Source organism: Nannospalax galili, unplaced genomic scaffold (assembly GCF_000622305.1).
Source record: "Nannospalax galili isolate Female #2095 unplaced genomic scaffold, S.galili_v1.0 scaffold902, whole genome shotgun sequence".
Taxonomy (NCBI): Eukaryota; Metazoa; Chordata; class Mammalia; order Rodentia; family Spalacidae; genus Nannospalax; species Nannospalax galili.
The window spans coordinates 973,585-994,747 of NW_008347814.1; the positions used below are offsets into that span (position 1 = coordinate 973,585).

Sequence of the window (21,163 nt, forward strand, 5' to 3'; positions counted from 1 at the left end):
AGGAGCAGAAAGCAGAGGCTCACATCTTTAAGCAGGCGAAGGAAGCAGAGAGCAACTGGAGATCTGGCAAGGCTTAACCACTCTGTAAGCCTTCCCCCAGTGTTGTGCATCCTCCAGCATGGCCACACCTCCCAAGACCTCCCAGAGCAGCGCCACCAATTGGGAACAAAATGTCTGAATACTTGGAGATTATGAGGGACATTCTCATTCAAACCACCACAACATTCAAGGGGGCCTCACGACCAGAGTGGGCTAGGAAGCTGCACATCCACTTCAGACATCTCCTATGGGTACAGTTCTGACAGAGGAATCAGAATAACCATAAAGAAAAAGTACTTAGGGAGATTCTACTATACCCCTAACCACAGAGGGGGAAACAGGAGAGGAAAAAACAGAGAGACAGAGACATAGAGAACAGATTGGGAGACCTGAGACCAAATGTTAGGACCAGCAAAAGAAGAAAGAGGAATGAAAGATGAAGCAATGAGAAAACAGTGATCAACAGATTGGAGAAAGGGTACGACTTGAATGGAGAAAGACTTGAAGGGGCTTATTGGGTTACGGGCAGGAATGAAGGCATGCCTAGAGAGACATACACACAGGCTGGTGATGTTCCTAACCTCAAGGGATAAGATTAAAAGATGCTGTACTATTTTATTTAATATAGTTCCATGATCAAAAAAACTTTATGAGACACACAAACAAACATAAAATCTATGACTGCACACATGAAAAGAAACCAGTTAATAAAATCTGCTTTGTAGGATGTCTGGTGTTGGAGATATTATATAAATACTTCAAACTAGTAATTACAAATGTGTTTAAAAATTTCAGATGAAAGAAAAATATCTTAAGTACACATGTATATATAATCTAGGTTTAAAATGGATTTTTATATACGTGTATAGGCACATACATAGAAAACAACTTTTGTAATATAGTGTTTAAAGGAAGATGACTGTTCTCATTGATTTTCTGTTGCTGTGCTAAAATACTGTGACAAAAGCAATTTAAGGGAGGAAGGGTTTATTTTTGGCTCACAGCTTCAGAGGGGATACCGTCCATCATGGCAGGGAAGGTATGGCAGCAGGAGAGTGAGGCAAGCCTGCCACATTGCACTGGTAGTCCTGGAGCAGAGAGAGAACAAGAAGTAGGCTCTAATCCTCCTCCAGTGACATATTTCCTCTAGCAAATCTTGCTTCCTAAAATTTTGTCACCTTCCAAAACAGCACCACCAGCTGGGGACCAGATGTTCAAACATATGAAAAGAAGCCAGTTAATAGAATCTGTCCCCTATGGGGACATTTCATATTTAAACCACAACATGACCATACACACTTGTGTAGTGTTCACCTTGTCTAACCATACATGATGTGGTTGTGGTTAAAAATAATGACTTGCTGCACACTCTGTTATCTATTTACCATGGGTCATGAATGGAACAGGGTCAGTACTGGAGGTTTGTGTGTCCTTTCCCTGTTGTACTCATCTCTGTTTAGAGGTAACCCCAGCAAAAAGGAAAGGTTGTGCCGTACCCCCTTTACTTGTCATTATGGTTTAGCCTCATGTGTGTATCTATAATAATATATCATTTAGTATTATCCTTTTTTGGCTTCCATACAAATGAAATCATGCTATATCCGTTATGCTCAGTGTTATGGTTTAAATTTCCATCTCTGATGACGTGTGAAGCTGAGTTCATTCCCTTTCACTTCTCTGTTGTGTTCTAGGGTATATATATCACAATACATTGATCCATTTTGCTCTTGGTGGTTTCTTTTTACGGCGCTAAATTCATTTTATCTCGAAATTCTTCATTCTAAGAGTAAGACCGAAATATGGTTTTTGTCTTTGTATCACTTGTATCAGGTTTTGTTAGCAAGATTTTGAGAAGCTCATAAAATGAATTACTGGGTATTTTTTTACATTTTACTCTAATCTGGAAGATTTTTTTTTTAAAGATTGGAATTATTTATATTTTGAAGGTTTTGTGGTGTTCATTCTAAAACCATGTGGTTCTGTTGTTTTCTTTGTGGGAAGAATGTTAAATGCTGATTCTACTTTCATGGTTAAAGAACCATTACGATCTCTCTCTCTCTCTCTCTCTCTCTCTCTCTCTCTCTCTCTCTCTCTTCTCCTCTCTCTTCTTTGTTTCTTTTCTGTTTCTTTCATTTCTAGTCAGTTTTTATTTACAGTTTCCCCCAGTATGTCACGTAAAGTGGGACACTTCTTTTCATGCTCTGCATTCTGAGACATTACTTCGTTATGGCTCATTTCCCTCTTTCAGTGGTTGAAACCATGATTTCTCCCTTGAAGTATTATTGGTTCCCTAGCTAGACCCCTGGCCTCTGTCTCACTAACCCTCCCAATATTTTTCAGAGCAATCGTTTCACTTTTCTTCTTAATATCCCTCCAGTGCTTCTGAAGGAGAACATGGATTTCATGACCTGCCCTCCAGACCCCCTTCAAGATCTGGCTGCTTCTCCAAGTTCTCTTCCCTTCCCTTCTTTTACACCCTGTGCTCCATCTAGGCAGAGATGTCCTGCATTCATCCAGCTATCCCTATTCTCTCCTGCCTCCTCTCTTTGCCCATGTTTTTAGAGAAGGTTCTGTTCCTCCATTTTCTCTCTGTTTTCCTGGATAATACTTACTTATCCTTTATATCTCTCCTTGCTGTCCAGTGTGATGTTTTCTGTGACACTCCATGTGCTGCTGAAGCATCCTGTCTCTTCCTCTATGGGATGACCCATATCACATGGCTTCCTAATCCTGTTTGCTTGGCTCTCAGTCCATACACACCCAAACCCAGATGGTGAGCAGTCTGAGAGCATGGCGTGCTGTGCTGTGTTTGGTCTCACAGCTAGCATAGCATCTGCATATGGAAAGTACTTAATGCATGCTTGCACTATAAATAAATTAATTAAAAACTTGCTTTTGGACCTCTGGAAGTACACTAAGCATAGCATTGTACATCTGTGCAGCCTCATACAGTTTAAAGAGCACTCTCACATGTCTTGTAGAGTCACAACAACTGTGGGAAGTGGAATGGCTTTTACTCCATTTTATGAATGAGGCAGCTGAATTCTTGAGAGGACAGATACACTTTATCAAAATATGCAAGCTTCCTCCTTGTGAACAGGAAACTCTCCTGGAGACAGTGAGGGCAAGCAATCCATATCCTCCTTCTGTGGGAATGACTTCTGTTGTAAATGGAATCTTTGCTAACCTTGTAACTAAAGTTAATCTTATGTTTTGAGATCATTTAATGCTATCAGAGCTTGTTTATAATGTAACAAGCTTACCAGGCTTTGGACCGTTCTTGTAACCTAATCCCAGAACAATGTATGTGTGTGTGTTATGTGAAAATATCAAGCACTGAAAACAGTGATTATTGTTGAAAGCAAGGGGTGATTCCATTTGTGTTTTAGACAACAGATGGGATTAGATTGATAACATCTGTTTGTGGTTATGTGTGTTATTATGGGTCAGTAGGGGTCAGAAAGGGACAAAATCCTTTGATAAGACAAGTTTCTCTTTTCTCATGTGATGCTGGTTGTACTGTTTTCAATGAAGAGAGAGCAAGTCCTTTTGTACTAGGGACAGTTCTGGGAGAGATCTGAAGGAACAAGTTCTAAGATTGGGCTACTTTTGGCTCCAACCAGTATCAAAGAGTTAGGCTGTCTTTGTTCAGGCATTGCCTTAATGTGGCATCTCTCTGCCATACTCTAAAACCTCACCTCTTTATCGGAAGTAGTTGGTCTCCACATTCTTCTTGTCATTGGGTGCAGTGTGGCTGCATAGCAGGACTCTTTGAGTCAGGAAAGGTCTCTATGTAGTTCTGTCCTGGGCTTGATTTTGGTGAAAAAAAGTATAAAGACTCATGACAGAAAAGATCAGAGTTTTAGTTTTTGACTGCTGTTTTTAATTCATAGAACTTTAATAATTTACACCAAACAGTATTATGTTGATAATTTTAAAAATTACAGTAGAGAAACAATATTACTGCACTGTCATCTTCTTGCCTGGCTTCCTGCCTGCTTGGAGCACTGTTATGTTTGCTTGGCTTAATCTTCCTTGTTATGTGATGTTGGAAATAAGTCCTGGGATGTGAAAGGATGTGCAGAGATCCATATGGTCACTATTTTGTGAAGGTGGGTTGGGCTTCCAGGCTCCCAGCTGCAAACCTGGCCCCTTCATAAACTTGATTATCCATCACCAATTGTAACAGGTGTCTGGTGTCTCCATGCTGGTCTAGTTTATGAATATGATTATCCACGTATCCGGCCCATAGGCCGAAATGAATCCAATGTTTATTCATGATTTAAAACTAAGTGCCATTTTCATGTCAAACAAATATGTATGATTCTGTTTTAAATACTGAAAAGAAAATTATTTGCAATTCCATACATTATTAAGAAATTAAAAATTATACTTTAAAAATATGCCAATGTAAATCCATAGACCTTCATTACATCTAACCTACAGTTTAGATTAAGAACTATAGTTTACATTCTCTGTTTTTTATTTAAAAAAATCTACAGTTTGAACATGTATTTTTAGATCAAAGATATAGTACATTGCTGATTTACACCTCCAATATGGCTTTCTTTACCATTGGACTGCAAGGGTTGATGTTTACATCTTAATATTATGAAAGTATCTTGTTTTGTTTTTAGAAAGTCCTTCATGTGTTATATAAAACCTCAAGATTTTTAAGGTTTATGGAAATTAGAGTGATGGCATTTTATACATGGAGCAAAGACATCCTGATATGAACTGTGATCCCCACCATCTTGCTTGTTTAAGAGTTCTGGAAGGCTTGAGCATCCACACAGCAGTTTTGGCAGACCCTCTGAACACTTTCTGCCCTATAAACTCAGAAAACCAAACCAGCTTATGATGAATATAAATGTTTCCAGCATGTGTACAAACAGCCTGTTCTGTCTTCTTTCCCTTCTTTTGGAAGACTGCATCTTGAAAACCTGCATGGGTTCAACCACACAGATGAGTTGTTTCCTGAAAGAAATAAAGCTGTGAGAGTAAGAAAGACCTTGAATAAACATGAATATATCCCTGATGGGTTTCTGGATGTTGTCAGGTTGGGTGGTGTCTTACTGCCAAATGGAGAAGAACTGTAAACCTCCCCCGTCTCGACTTGGCTACGGAACTAACACAGACTCATGCCTGGGGGTCATATGCATGTTTGTATGGCATTCAGAAATAGTGACCCGTATTGTGAGTAATTTGTGTGGCACTCAGTAATAGTGTCACCATGTATGAGTAATTAGTCAGTTGTTAAGAAACTGGTATTCCTTATAAGCATGTGCTGTGTTTGTGTCATGAAAGTAAGACTAACACTAGGCTGTGGCTTACTGGGTAGAAGACTAGCAGGTATGGTGGTTTGAATGAGACTGTCCCTTATAGGCTCCAAGTATTTGGACTTTTTGCCCCCAGTTGGTGGCGCCATTTTGGAAGGTTTTAGGAGGTGTGGGCTTGCTGGAAGAAGAATGTCACTGGGGGCTGACTTTGAAGTTCTTCAGCCTTGCCAGATTTCCAGTCTTACTTTGCTTCCTGTGCCTGCTTGAAGATGTGGTCACACTCAGCTTTCTGCTCCAGCCACCTCTGCTGTCATGCCTACCTGCTATTGTGGTATTAAGGACTCTAACCCATCTGGAACCATAAGCCAAATAAACTCTTCCTTATATAAGTGGCCTTGGTCATTGTATTTTATTACAGCAACAGAAAAGTAACCAATACAGCAAGAAACACAGATGGCAGAGGCTACCCTTTGTCCAGGAGGCAGGAGGTTGGAGGAGCAGGAGCCTCAGCCTGGTCAAACTGCCCAAGTCTGTGGAGATACTTGGGCCATGGAGGAAAGGGTCCCTGCTGCTGCAGGTAGAATAGATTCCAGAGTCTGCAGGCCCCAGCCAGCTTCTCCAGAGCACAATATATTGGGATCTCTGAAGAAAATGGCAAAATACATCTGTTACCTTACAATACCAGATTAAAAAGGTGATTACGTAAGGACCTCAAACTTAATTTGGCCTGTCTTGACCACTCTATGTACAGTTGCTGAAATGTTAGTGTCAGAAACACTGCTGGGCACCTGGGAGATATGTAATGTATATAATGAACCTTTATACCTTTATTTACTTTTTTTTTTTGAGACAAGGCCTTACTATGTACCCCATACTGGTCTGGAGCTCAGGCTGGCCTCAAACACATTGTGATCTTCCTGCCTTGGCCTCTCAAGTGCTGGAATTACAGGTGTGAGCCACCATGTTAGGTTTTAATGAACATATGTTGATTGAGTAACCTAATAGGCCCTATGAATTCCAAGAATTTACTTGGGCACTTTATGCTTTGGGATTTCTTCTCCCATCATTTTGGTAAAATAAAATATTTACTTGTACTTAAGATGTTTTTCCTTTACCAGAGAGATGATGGGTATCAGTGGTGAAGAGGTCATGAGAAAATATATAATTCACTTTTGGATCAAAGTGCAAATTCCAGGGCCAAAAGAGTTTTGTCTTTCAGCATAGAATTCCTGTCAGCTCAGCGAGTATTGTCCCTCAGCATAGAATTCCTGTCAGCTCAGTGAGTATTGTCCCTCAGCATAGAATTCCTTTCAGTACCTATAGAATATTGTCTGTCAGCACAGAATTCCTGTCAGGGCCTGTAGAGTGTCCCCCCTCAGCACAAAATTCCTGTCAGGGCCTGTAGAGTGTCCCCCTCAGCATAGAATTCCTGTCAGGGCCTGTAGAGTGTCCCCCTCAGCACAGAATTCCTTTCAGGGCCTGTAGAGTGTCCCCCTCAGCATAGAATTCCTTTCAGGGCCTGTAGAGTGCCCCCCTCAGCACGGATATCTGTCAGGGCCTGTGGAGTGTTCCCACTCGGTATAGAATTCCTGATAAAGAGTTGCAGTGATTTGGGGAAGAGAATGAAAGGAACCCCCAGAGCATCTCACTTCTGCACTGTCCTCTTTCTAAATAGTTTTCACATAACCCTTTCTCCTATTACCACAGATCCACATCCCTAAATCAAATATTCTCTTTATTACTGACTTCTTGGAAGAGGCATTGTCTCCCTTCACCTGGGCCAGAAGAGGAGAGAATGGGAAGAGGAGGAGTGGAATGGGGAGTTCAGGTGTCATCTCACTGGAACACCTGGGGTATTTCTTTAGTAAAGGAGCCCTGCTTGTAGAACGTGATGCTCAGTTTTTCCCGAGGTATTTTAAGGTAGGCTTGTCCATGTGACATTTTGCTGTTGAAGCTGTTTCCAATGGGTCAGCTTACTTCATGTTCTTGAAAAATGGACTTTTAAATAAGATTTGGGGGGACAGGCTCCAGGGAAAGAGGATCAGCATTGTGTGTATTGGCAGGGGAAGGCTTTCTTTCTGCTCTCCATTTGGAGTAACAGGCGAGTTTTTAAACAACCCCTTGAGCAATGCCAGTGTGCCGTTTGGCCAGAGCCTCCTGTGGCCGAGGGAACATTCATACACTAGCCATGCAGGGATCTGTACAGGGGAGCCAGCAGCTTAGGCTGGCCTCTAGGAAAGAACTAAATTATTGGAGAATTTCTGTGTATGAAGCCTGGATCTAAGGGCTGACTATTCAAAGAGGGAGAAGAGTAGGAGACTCCATTTTCAACTTTCCTCCTTTCAGGGAACTGAAATGAGCAAACACCATTGCAGCAAGATCTTTCAGTGATTATGCTGGACACGGCTTGCCAGGGCTGATGAAGAACAGTGTGTGTGTGTGTGTGTGGAGTGAAAGAGAAAGAGGGAGGGGCTGGAGAGTGGCAACAGAAGACATGTGGATGTGGTGAATGACATTTACATTTCTGGGAGGAGCGGCCCCACTGTACCCTCTTCCTGAGCATGGTACTCACAGACAGCCCACCTGCTCTGCTGTTCACACTTCTTTTGAAAATGTAACTCACTAGCTTAAGTGGAAAGCTACAGTATTTTGGCTGAGATTATACTCAGATGTTCAAGAAGTTAGGTCTTGTAGTTCAGTTTTAACTACATCAGGAGGAGATATGCTTTACTGATAATAGAGAAAAAGAACCCTAGATCCTTAGAATTGTTTTTATTTTTGAGACAGAGTCTTGCCATGTAGCCTTGAATGGCCCCAATGTCAGATCCTCCTGCCTCAGTCTCCCAGGTACTGGGATTATAGGCATGTGTCACCATGCTTGGCCCTAGAGTTAAGTTTTAAAAACACTGAAAAATATATGAAAAATCCCTTTCTATCAGCCTAGTCTTCTCTAGCCCAGCCAAAGTAAATGTGTTTTATATTTCATCAGGAAGTTCTCAGACACCAAAGACTAAAAAAACTCAGAATGATGAAATTCTGCTTAAAAACAAAAATGATCTGGAAGGTTTAACTTTTTTAACCTTTGTTTCAGGTTCAGGAAACAAAATGCACATTGTAGTTTCTGAAAAAAATGTTTTGGTACAGAGTTTAAGTGCTATGAGTGATTTTAATTGTTCCACCTGGACCTAAAAGCTACAAACTGTAAAGACTGGTGTGTCATCCTGGCTGGGAGGAACAACAGCCAGAGGTCCCCAGAGAGTATGGACCTTGCTGGCTATCTGCTGCCTGGTCTTTCTGCTGCCCTGGGAAACAGACTTCCAGACTCGTGGAATGCTATCATTTGGGGGAATTTCCACCTGTAGGAGTATTCCAGGTTCCATACAGAGACAGATCTCTACCCCACTGAAAGCATGGTTGCCAGGATTAGAAGTTGGACCACATATGTAGTACTTCTCCTGACAGTGACCTAGAAAGAACTTCTCTGTCCTGGGCATCATGGGTAGAGTTCAGCTGTAGTGGCTCAGGCTTTGGCTTCTTGGCATTTAGTTTCTGTCCCAGTCTATTCAAGCCTGTTGGAATGTATTTTCTTCCATTTAATGTTCTCTCTCTCTCTCTCTCTCTCTCTCTCTCTCTCTCTCTCTCCTCTCTCTCTCTCTCTCTCTCTCTCTCTCTCTCTCTCTCTCTCTCTCTCTCTCTCCCAGATCCAAGCACTGGATGATAAATTTCTTGATTTCCTAGTGATCATCATGGAGGCATCTGAAGTCTATCCTGGGGTAGATCCTCTGTGGGTCTAAAGATAGAGAAAATACCAGGCTTCAGTCTGTTCCTCCTCAGTGTGTGCAGGGGTGACAAGGATGCAGATGGAAAGTGCTTCACACTTGAGTGGAAGCAAGGGGGATAGTGATGCATATGCGCAGATGGAATTAGGATTCCAAACAATCCTGACAGGCTGAAATGATGAGCCAGATGGAAAGAGGATATGAACAACAGGAAGTTGGACAGTCCATTCTCAGCCCAGAGCATAGGGACATGGTTTAACATGGTTCAGCAGCAGCCCATGGGAAAAAGACTTGGGGGCCTTCACTGACCATGGTTCTGCAGGTTTGAGGTGCTTGGCGGAATTCATGCTCTGGAGAGAGATGAGCATCCTACCTTCAGGGCTCAGATCACACCAGAAGTATTCAAATTGGCTTGTTTAATTTCAGTGGCAATCACAGTGTGTTTGCTCTAACTGCTGAGTACCTGACTTTGGAGGCACATTAGCACCATTTTCCATAATCGGAATATACCTTTCCCCTCCACTTCTCTCTCTTCCCATTACATCATTCTGAGAGACAAGAAAAAAAAAAAATCCCCAAAGTGATTTTTTTCTGACTCTATTCTCTAATCCAAATGATACTACTGACAAAATATGGGGACAATTTGTACAACCAGTTCTCCATCAGGCACAAGCTAGGTGTCTTCTATTTAATTCTGTAACTGTCTACCTGAATGTATCATCAGACCCACTAGGTTAAGGGTTCAGTCCCACAGGACTACTCCACAACTTCAGATCTGATCACAAATGACAAGTGTCATCTATATTTTGACCCCCTGGCTACAAACCAGGATCCCATTGGTGGGGTGCTCCTTGGGTTTAATAATTGACTGGAGTGGCCCATGGAACTCTGGGAAACACCTTACTTATGCTTATCATTTTATTCATAAAGAATACAATAAAGAGCCAGGCTTGGGGGCATGGGAATATAATCCCAACACTGGGGAATAGGGCTATAGACCAGAAGATCATTAGAAATTTGAGGCCATCTGGTCTATATAGCAAATTCCAGGCCATCCAGAGCTACAAAATGAAGCCCTGTTACAAACAACAAAAAAGAATACAATGAAAAATACAAGCCAGGCGTGGTGGCGCACACTTTTAATCCCAGCACTCAGGAGGCAGAGGCAGGCGGATCTCTGTAAGTTCAAGGCCAGCCTGGTCTACATAGTGAGACCCTGTCTTAAAAAGACCAAAAAAAAGAAAAGAAAGAAAAATACAGAGGAACGTCAGAGGAAGAGAAACACAAGTGAGGTCTGGGAAGGTAAGGGCAGAGATCAATGTACATTACCCCACTTCACTCTTCAACATGGACACCCCTGATCCCTGTCCTGAGTTTTTATGGATGTTTCATTGTGTAGGTGTGGTTGACAGCATCTCTGGTGACAACTCCATCCTCAACTTCTCTTTGTCCCTCAGAGGCTAGTGTGAGACAAAAGTTCCAATTATCCAACCACATGGTTGGTCTCAGCTGGTTCTCATTGTTTATGTATTTAAGAGCCCACCCAGAGTCACCACATCAGACGCTCTGGCTCCTAACCCTCAGGATTTTACAATAGTCTTAGGAGTTTTTAGGAACCAGGGTCAAAGATCAAATATCAACAACAATAAAATCCTAGACACCTCTGTTTGCAAGAGTTTTAGGAGTTTCGTGTCAGGAATTGCTCGTTATCAGAGACCAAATGTATATCCTATCACAATTTTACTGTGATTCAAACCTGGTCTTGGTCATTATTCTTGGTCCTTCACAGAGTTTGGATGGAAGCTTGGAACACAGCAGTCTCCTTCTCACAGATCCATGTTTGATTCTTCCTGCCAGAGTTACAGCCTTCAGCTGGGATGGGGAGACTCAGCTGTATCCCTAAGTCCCAGATTCATAGTCTCTGGAGCTCATCTGGATTCCTCCTGCCTCTGTCCCTGGTGACTCAGCAGCTGTGTACAGTGGCTGGTGGGGATGATGCATTTTGGCAGATTCTTTCCCAGGCCCTGGCTCTGTGCCCTGGGAAGATCTCACACTTCCTATCTGGCCTCCCTTCCCTGCCTTCCCTCCAACTGTTGTTACTTGGGTGCCCCAAACTCTGGTCATTTCATCCTGTAAGAAACCACATGCTTAAGAGTCTCTCTGACAGTTAAGCAGTCACTTTCCAATGGGCATGGCCCACACCTTTAATCCCAGCACTTGGGATATTAAGGCAGTTTGAATCTCTGTGATGAGATTGAGCCTAACCTGGTCTATATAGTTAGTTCTAGGTCATCTGGGGCTACAGGGAGACCCTGTCTCAAAACAAAACAAAAGCAAACAAAATAAAACAAAAAGATGAAGTCACCTCCCTTCTGGGTAGAAATGTCCCAATGTTTCCAATGGTTGTTAGCTACCATGTGGGTGCTGGGAACTGAACCTGGGTCCTCTGTAAGAGCAGCCAGTGCTTTTAACTGCTGATCCATCTCTCTCTCTCTCTCTCTCTCTCTCTCTCTCTCTCTCTCTCTCTCTCTCTCTGCTGGAGAACAACCTTGAATGTCATCCTCATGAATGCTGTTCCTCCACTCTGAGAAAGGGCTGTCATTGGCTTGGAGTGCACCAGTAATACTAGGCTGGCTGGCCAGTGGGTCCCAGGGATCCTCCCGTTTCTGTCTCCCTAGTGTTGGGATTGCAAGCCCATGCCATCACACTCAGCTTTTTATGTGGGCTCTGGGGATCAAACTCAGGTCTTTGTTTTTCTTATTAAGCCATCCTTTCAACTCCAGTGCTTTTCTTTCCCACTTTTCTCTTTATAACACCAATTGGCTAGTCTGGCTGGTGAGTGGGATCCTGGAATCATTCTTTCTCTACCTCCCGCTGCTGGGATTACAGGTGTAATCTGAATTTTGAGGTGGATATTGGGAATCTAAACTTGGATCCTCATGCTTGTGCAGTTAGCACTTTTCGCACTGAGCCATCTTCACAGCCCTTTCCCCCACCTTTTTCTTCAATGGACCGTTGTTGAATCTCTTGTCTGTGTACTGTAGACACTCCTGCCTCAGATGGGGTGGGGATTGGACTAGCTCTCACATTTACTTGGATTCTGGAATTTGTGCTTCAAATACTTGAACTTTTTAGGTCCTGTCTGTTTGAATGTTAGAAATCCACAGTGTGTGAGTGTGTGTGTGTGTGTGTGTGTGTGTGTGTGTGTGTGTGTGCAGGTATACAGGGGTGGGACTCTGGAGGACAGTGATAGAGAAGATGCTGTCGTGCTCTTGGCCAGATACATTGGTTAGAGAGCAATAGACCACTTCAGATTATGTTTGATATCTGTAAATTGGCTGGCTTCTCATAGACCTCTCTTGCTTTGAGAGAGACTGAGAATTCCATCACTAAAAGTATTCAAGCAGAAGCTATGGGATATGTGGAAGGAAGTCTGGAGGAAGTCTGACTGGATTTGCTGGCCAAGAAGGTCCCTTCTGGTGGTGGACTTTCATAATTGTGGGATGCCACAGTATAGCTTTTCAAAGCATCACACCACTGTGGTGGCTCAGCATAACCTTGCTGCATCTTCAATCTTGTAAAGGGAAAAGACCTGAGTTCCATCTGGACTGTAGAATCAACTCAGGAATGACCAGAAATTTACTCAAGAGTAAGGATTTGAATGAAAGGAGGTAGACATAAAATCTTTGTTCTCATACATAATAAGGGGTGCAATGTGGAGACAATTTAGTTCAGAACTCAGACTTGTAGCCCTGAACTCTCTCACGTGGAGACAGGAACTTCCTATTAGCTTCCCAACAATCTGTCACCCCTGTCCTCCCCTGCACCAGGCACTGTTGATAAACTCCTACTGTGGGGGCAGGGTGCAGGCCCAATGGAATTGTAATTTCAGATTTAAGAGAAGCCACCCAAAATACAGCACTAAAATGGGCCTTGGAAGAGAAAGGAGGGATGTTCCCCAGTATGAGTTAAAGGAGACAGGAATAAAGCTCATTGGAGCTCAAGAAATGCTTGTAGTTGATTTTTTTTAATGCTTTAGAAATACAATGAACAAATAAATACTCTGGTTCCAGAGAAATATGCTAAAAAAGAGACTACAAAAGATTTTATTGAAACCAGGTTGGAAACAATCCCACCTCCCCCAGAGGGCAGGTTTAGGGGAAGAGATGCAGGGCAGCTCACCCTTACAGCATATTGGCAGTTGCAGAGGAGCCCAGGAGAAAGCATCACCTCAGTGGGTAAGAATGGGGGGAGGGAATGATGGGGACAAATGGATGACCCTGGAACCAGATATCCTTCAGATTGCAGTGGCAGGGTATCTGAGGACTAATCGGAGATTGGAAGTCAAATCCTCTGGTACTATTAAGATCCTACCCTGCTTCCTTCTATGAAGTGAAGGTTCTAGAAAAGAGCCATACCTTTATTTAAATTCTCCAAGGCTGAGTGACCAATTAGAACTTTGTGGTTGTGGAGAGTTGGAATGTTACAGATCCAAATTAACTTGGGCTGTCTTTAGCCTTTTAACAGTCATTCACTGCCTATCAGAAGAAAGTGATGAGGAGATATGGGAGGAGTTGGAGGGGAGGGAGTGGGCATAGATTTGATTAAAACACCTTATATGCATGTATGAAATTCTCAATAAATTATTTATTTAAAATAATAGCCATTCACTGTCCTCCAGTGCCTGACCTAACATCCTTTCAACTATCAGGCAAAACCTTTTCAGTGTGATAAGATCACTAGATCCTACCAACCACAAAGCTAAGAATGTCATTATATAGCATCTGAGACCTATGATCTGTGGATTTCCCTCTGCTGTAACCTCCCTGCTTCAACCTATTTGGGGAATGCCTTGATTGATGTATTCCTGGGTTGTGGTCACTTACACCATGACTCAGAATAAATTAAATTATCTCTTATTTCCTTTGAGGTGAGAGATGTGTTTTGTGCCAACACTTTTTAAAAAGTGTGTGTGTGTGTGTGTGTGTGTGTGTGTGTGGTGTATGTGCACATATATGTGTTTAATACACATGTGGAGGCCAGAGGAGGACCTTGGGTATCCTGTCTATCACTCTCTGCTTTTCCCCTTTGGGTCAGGGCTTCTCACTGAACCTGGAGCCAGGCTGGCAGCCAGCAAGGCCCAGAGATCTTCCTGTCTCGGCCCCCAATAGTGCTAGGTGTGATGGTTTGAATGAGTGTCTCCCATAGGCTCCAAGTATTTGAACACTTGGTCCCCAGTTTGTGGTGCTGTTTGAGGATGGTCATGGAACCTTTTGGAGGTGTGGCCATGCTAGAGGAAGTACATCACTGTGGTGGGCTTTGAGAAGTCAATGCCATGCCCACTTCCAGTCTGTCTCAGCTCTGCTTCCTGTGCCTGCTTGAAGATGTGAGCACTTAGCTTTCTGCTCCAGCCACCTGTTGCCACCACACCTACCTCACCATTATGGACTTTCCCTCTGGAGTCATAAGCTACATAAAATCTTTCTTCTATAAGTGGTGTTGTCCATGGTGTTTTATCACAGCAGCAGAAAACTAGCTAATACACTGGCTTTATAGACATGCACTCAGTCTCACCTGGCTTTTTATGTGAGTGCTGGGATCTGAACTGAGGTCTTCATGCTGTGTAGCAAGTATGTCAAATGACCCTGATTATGTCTTTTCTAGCTCTTAGAACTTCAATTTTCTTGTTTACTTATTTTTAAAATATACCTTCTCCTCCATGAAAATAGGGGCTGTATCATTCTTGTCCCTCCTGGTGTCCATAGCACTTAGAACTGTGCCGGGCATAAAGAGGTCCTCAGTAAGTATGTGTTGAATAAATGGGCAACATTCAGTAGGGTCATATTCAGGAAGCTATTTGGAGGTGGCAGTCCTATGTTGTTCCCATTCCTGGACAAATGGGTCTCTCCATGTCCTTGCACATGGTGGAATATGTTGCATCTCTGGGGTATAGGCCTGACTCTGTGATGACTGGCAAGTCTCCTAACACAGCCTTGGTTTACCCATTTATAAAGTAAGGGGTTTGACCTAGATGACCTCTAAGGGCTCTGTAGACATTCAGAGTCATGCTTCTGTGGACTCAGGAACCAGTAGAGGCAAATAAGAATAGTGGGATTGGAGCCAGAGAGATGGCACAGTGGGTAGAGGCACTTGCTGCCAAGCCAGACTACCTGGGTTTGATCCCTGGGACCAGATGGTGGAAAGAGAAGACCAACTCCTGAAAATTGTCCTCTGATCTCCATGTTCATGCTGTGGCACATACACACTCACACACTTAAAATAAATAAAAATTGTAATAAAATGAATTGGGATGTTAAATCTTTAATTTAATAGAATTTAAATTTACTTTAAATTTAAGATGAAATTTATGAAGAAAATCTTGGAATTATTTTTAAGTCTAGTGCTACCCAGGTTAATAGATTTACTTTTGTGTTTCTTGAGTGCTCATTTCTCTTTTCAAAGTTCATTATTCATATTCAAATAGATGCTATTTATTTGTTTATTTATTGATTGAGGCAGACTGTGTAGTCAAGAATGACCTCCTCCTGCCTCTACCTTCTGAGCACTGGCGTGCACCACCACACTTGGTTTATGTGGTGTTGGAGCTCAAACCCAAGTTTTCCTGCACATTAGGCAAGTACTTTATCAACTGAGCTAAATCCCTGTCCTGTTTCTGCTGTAACCAAAGCTCCTGCTGCAGTATGGGAGGAGGGTGACTCTTGGGGCAGCCCAGCTGTCAGAAGTACCTTTACTCCCCACTGTTTATGTTGAAGAGAGAAGTTTTGGTAGAGTAATTCTGTGACCTTTCCCTCTGTTTTATACCCATCCCTTCCCAGGCAGGGAGAGTGGTCCCAGTTGGGGTGTGTTGTACTCATAGATCCAAGTGTGTTGACTGGATAAGGCTAAGCACTGGGGATACCATTTCTTTCATTAATTCTTTCCTTGGCTCAATCAAGGCAGATATTCTGGAAAGCACGCTGCATCCTTCCCCTTCTCTTGGATGGCTCTGCCAGGGTAGGGATGGGTGGTATGATTGGAGTGAATACGAGGCCATCATCATATCAGACACATATTCCATGCATATTCTTGACTTCTGAAGACCCCAACACTTGGAGCTTAGGACCAAGGATTGACATGAGCCTCCCACAGACCAAATGGAACCTTTGTGGGAAAGTCAGATTTATTAACCTTGGGTTTTTATGAAAACATAGAAAATATTTTTTTTGCACAACTGCCTGTAACTCCAACTCTAGAGGATCAGACACCTTCTTCTGGCCTCTCAGAATCCCTGCACACATGCAGCATATACTCACACAGACATGCAAGCATACAAATAAAAGTAAGGCAAATCTTTAAAAAAGAAAAAAAATTCTAAAAGCAATGGATTTGCAACACACCAGCAGTTTAACTATTCTGTCCTAAATTCTAGAAAGTGGAGTGCAGAGGGAGGAGCCGGAGAGGACATGGTGTCTAGAGCACTGCCATGTGTACCAATTCAGGATGGTTCAGTGTGATATTCTGGTCAGAGTGTCCCAGCATGGATGCCTGATGTGCCTCACCCTGCTCCTCACCCAAAGAGGCCACTTCTCTGCTCTCTTCTGGGGGAAACAGTGGTAGTGGTAGACTCTTTTTAGACTATGCCTCTCTCATGTCTTATTGTGACCAAGTGACCTTGCCTTACAGACCACAGCAGAGAAGTCTCCTGGAGCCTACTTCCTTCCTGAGTTTGCACTTTCTCCTCAGGGAAGCTTCCTTGAAGATACCACAGGGGAGCAGTTCCTCACATATCGCTATGATGACCAGGTAAGAACACTGCAAAAAGACTTATTTTAGGCTCTACCATGTGGCAGCAGGGAATGACATCTCAGAAATGGTTTTAATGGAACTGGGGAGATGGCTCAATGGGAAAGAGTGCTTGCTTGCTGTGCAAACGTGAGGACCTGAGTTTGGATCGCCAGCATTCACATAAAAAGCTGAATGTGGTTACATGCGCCTGTAACCCCAGTCATTTGGGGCTGGTCACCAATAAGACTGTATTCTGCCTTTCTCAACTATGGTTTTTAGAGGATCTATAATTAACGGCTCCTTTCAATCCTGAAATCAGACTCCAACAGGTTTTCATATGAGAACATCAGAGAAACTAATTGAGAAGCAGTAAAGACTAAAACAGTTGTCTGGAAAATAGCTATGTATCTTATAATTAAAGAGTGCCTAATGCCTTCTTCAGGTTCCGCAGATACATTATACTTAATAAAATAAGAGTATAAAAGCTAGAAAAAGAAGGCGACTAGCTCTTGTTAATTTTTTTCAAATGTTCTATAGCAGATCCTAAAAGTGTGTGGCAAGCTGTGGAAATTTTATTCTAGGATGTGTTCCAGAAAGCCCCAGTGAATAGCATGTAAAATACTTTGTGTTGCCTTCATGGCATGTGCTTCTTTTAAGGGAAAGGAGCAAGGTCAAAAACAACAAGCCAATAAAGGCATGAACCCTGCTGTCACGGAAAACAGGCTCTTGTGGTAAACTAGTTGCATCTTCCCAATGAATGTCAAAATTTAATCCTGGCCACGCTAGTCTATCCCGAGCTCGCATTCTTCTAAACAAGCTGGTTATACTATAATGTCCAGGAACTTTTCAGGCACTTCAGGAAGGATGGAGCCATCACACATGATAAAACTCAAAACAGACAAACCCAAACCTTTATCCTACAGCCATGTAACAACACATTAAAATCAATTGAGAATGAAATTTCGGGAGTCAGACTGCTTTAAGTTCATGTTTGAATGCCTGTTTTGCCAATTTGCTTATGTGACTTTGGACAAGTCTTTTCTCTGCTCCAAAGTCACCTGTGGGGGGGAAACATCAATGGTATCTGCTTTGTGGAGGTGGTCTGAGGGCTTAAAAGTGATCATGTATGCATTTTTCCTTGCATAGTCTAAACAGTTTAGTAATTGCTGTTGGTAGTAATATTACTTATAAACATGCAATTCAGAGAATCTCAGCCATGCCTATGCTAAAGGAAAGAAAGAAGCATATTTTCTTACACCAGGGGACTACTCATCACATTTTGAATTAAGTTTTATGGGGACTAGAGAGATAACTCAGTGGTTAAGAGCTCTTGATGCTCTTGCAGGGGACCTCAGTTCCCCCTCTGGGCTGCTCACAACTACCTGTAACTCTAGCTCTAGGGGTCCAATGTCCTCTCTGAACTCTGAGGGCACCTGCACTCAAATGAGCACATACCACCCCCATGTGCACATAATTAAAAGTAAAAATAAATCTTAAGAGTTTTTGAGGACTGTTCTACATATAGTAAAATAAAGACATATCTGAATTATAGAACTTGATCAAATTTTAATGTTTTTCTACCTGTGGAACTGCTACCAAGATCAAGAAATAGAAAACTTGGAGCACCCTTAGGCAGTGTCTCTGCTCCTTTTTCTGATCAGTATGCACTATCCTAGACGAACAAATGCCCCTGACTTTTGTCCTTCTTGCAGACTGGCTTTGCCTACTGTCCGTTTGGTTTTATGTAGATGGAATCATCCAGCACATGCTCACCTGTGCTTGGCTTTTTCATACATCTCTGAGATTTGAATGAGTCCTTGGAGCTGATCTGACGCCAGGTTTAGTGTCCCAACTATCAGTTGAACCACAAGAACAGATTTCCTCACATTGAGACGAACTGCAGCACCGTGGGTGGCACTGGGTGGCATTCCACATGGCTCCTGCATAGAAATTTTCAGAGTGTTTGCAGGGAAGTCGCTTCAAACATTCCACACCTGAGGAAGAGGTGAGGTGATGCTGCAGCCTAGTCTTTTTATCTGACAGCCGAAAAGAGGTGCGATGTCTGTGGGCATTATCCTCCGTGGAGCTTGGTGCTGCCGGGTGCCTTGAGTATTTGCCTGCCGAGTCTGTGGGTGTGTGCTAGAGGTGGTTTACTGTCACAGTGGCCTGAAGCCAGATTGACAAAGTACCTGTGTAATTGAGGCTACAATCTGGGTTGTTGGGACAGGTGTGAGTTCACTAGGCTCTTCCTCCCTACGAAAGACTCATTTGACAAAATAGGAAGCAGGTGGAAAGTGTGTAGACATTGGATTTCTTGAACAACTCCCACAGGTCTCTTGAAAGAATTTAATCCTGGCACATTTTCATGAAGACCCTTCGGTCACTCTTCAAATATCTCCTGGATTAGGGGCCTGGAAAGCTAATAGCCCCTAGGCCTGTAAAGTGCAGCTGTGATGTAGGCTGTTTAATGAGACACATAAAAACTGCGCTGTGGATTATTTGGAAGTGGAAGCAGCATCTACTGAGAGAGCAGCCTGAAGGCAGCCGGCTGTCTAGCCCGTGGGTGCAAACAGGACTGGTCAGCCAGCCTTAGTGTTGCTCCCACCTCTAATGGGCTTGTAATTTAACAAGGTGATTTGACATCTGGGCCCTCAGATCCTTGATAGTTATGAAACATTTTGTACATATGTGCCACATCTTTCTTTTGGTATTTGTTAGGGGCGGAGAAATGTAGAAGGCATTTCATCCAGTCCTGGCGGACTGTTGCAATGCACTTCCTTCTTTTCTGTAGTCACAGTGACAGAGCAGGCAAAGCACAGCCTCGGGTGACTTAGAAATTCTGCCTCATGTGTTTTTCTATGGCAACCGCTTCTTTCTTCTATTCATTTTTAAGCCTTAAATCTAACTTCTAGGATCTCCTCTAGCCTTCTTCCTCCTGACCCTAAACAGCCATCTCTTAAGTTTTCAATTTCAGTTATTTCCCTGAAGTCACATCCTGGCTCTGGGCACGTGATTCTACACTTGCAAAACCTTGTGTTTGTGACATCCATGTGCACGATGGCATCATAGACAGCATCCCAACCCACCCTTCTCTTTCCTTCCCTGGATGTCATTGGCTGCCTGTTTGTGTAATGTCTTGTTTTAAATTGTCCCACCAGTTTGTATTTCCTATATTTCCATTCTTGGGGATGCAGAAGGCTGGATGTGTGACCCTGATAGGCCCCTGGAAACAGCTTATCAGAACTGAAAGGAAGCACAGTGACCTGGGACTTCAGGTGAGGAATCTGAGCTCCAGAGAAGACTGGTGTCCTAACCAGGATTCTGAGAACAAAGCCAAGTGCCTGTTCTCTGCCCTTAAGCTCAGTCAAGATATTAAAAAAAATCTAATCTGTGGGCAGGAAAAGTATGAGACAAATGTTTGAATGAATTTTTAAAACTAGTAATAACATCAATATATTAATAATGAAGTCTTTGTGTTGTCTTACTCCTAAACTTATTTTAAATGTCATTTTTCTTACGCTGTTATGCCAGACCTAATTTTCCTGTTCCTTATTTAACTATTGATTTATGCATTCTTTCTAAGGAGATGAAGACTGTTTGCTGTGAGTGCATCTTTCTCAGAGTAACTTCTTCCCAAATTTTCATGGATATCTTGGCCAGGCACTTCATTGTGGTTAAACTGTTGGCAGGCCTCAAAACAATCATTTGAGATTTCCAAGTTATTTATGTAATAGTTTTTAGCTTGGACAGCGTATAGCAACTTCTGAAATTTCTGGTAAAGGAAGATGGACCCGGCCTTCAGGTCTGTGGAGTTTTGTCATCTTTTTTGCTGATCAAAGTAAGCCACTTACATGTTCTCCACTTAGGAGAGTTTCCATGCCATTCCTGGCTTGCATATGTTATGTTTTTAAGCAGAAAGCCATTTGAGTTTGAATAGCTCATTCTTTTGTTAGTGAGTAATCTTGGTCAAATGTGGCTATGCTCCTTCAATATTCCAAAGATTTAGCGATCTAATAAGAAAACAAGCTTATGTCTGCTAAGAGACGAGAGCATACTAATTGGAATAATGTTCTATCCCAACTCAGGTACACAGCACATACACAGCCTTGCATGTGCAACGTGCTGATGTGATTTATTTGGCTCATGTGAACTCTGAATTTCATTATCTTTGAGCTATTTCACAAACTACTTTTTCTCAAGGATCAAGAAGTTAGTCTGTTAGCCAAAGTTCAATATCCAGCTTTTGAAAGCTACATAGACATTGTTCTTTATTTTTTTTTC

At 42.6% G+C, this 21,163-nt stretch overlaps 1 protein-coding gene across 3 annotated transcripts in view; it reads left to right on the top strand.

Moving 5' to 3' along the window:
* Window positions 1-21,163, top strand: part of Adamtsl3 (ADAMTS like 3) — a 376,880-nt gene that overhangs the window by 35,297 nt on the left and 320,420 nt on the right. For all 3 annotated transcript variants that reach the window (XM_029568979.1, XM_008844443.3, XM_029568977.1), the window contains exon 3: window positions 16,781-16,900. In XM_029568979.1, coding sequence (XP_029424839.1) covers window positions 16,781-16,900 — 120 coding nt within the window. The remainder of the gene's footprint in view (window positions 1-16,780; window positions 16,901-21,163) is intronic.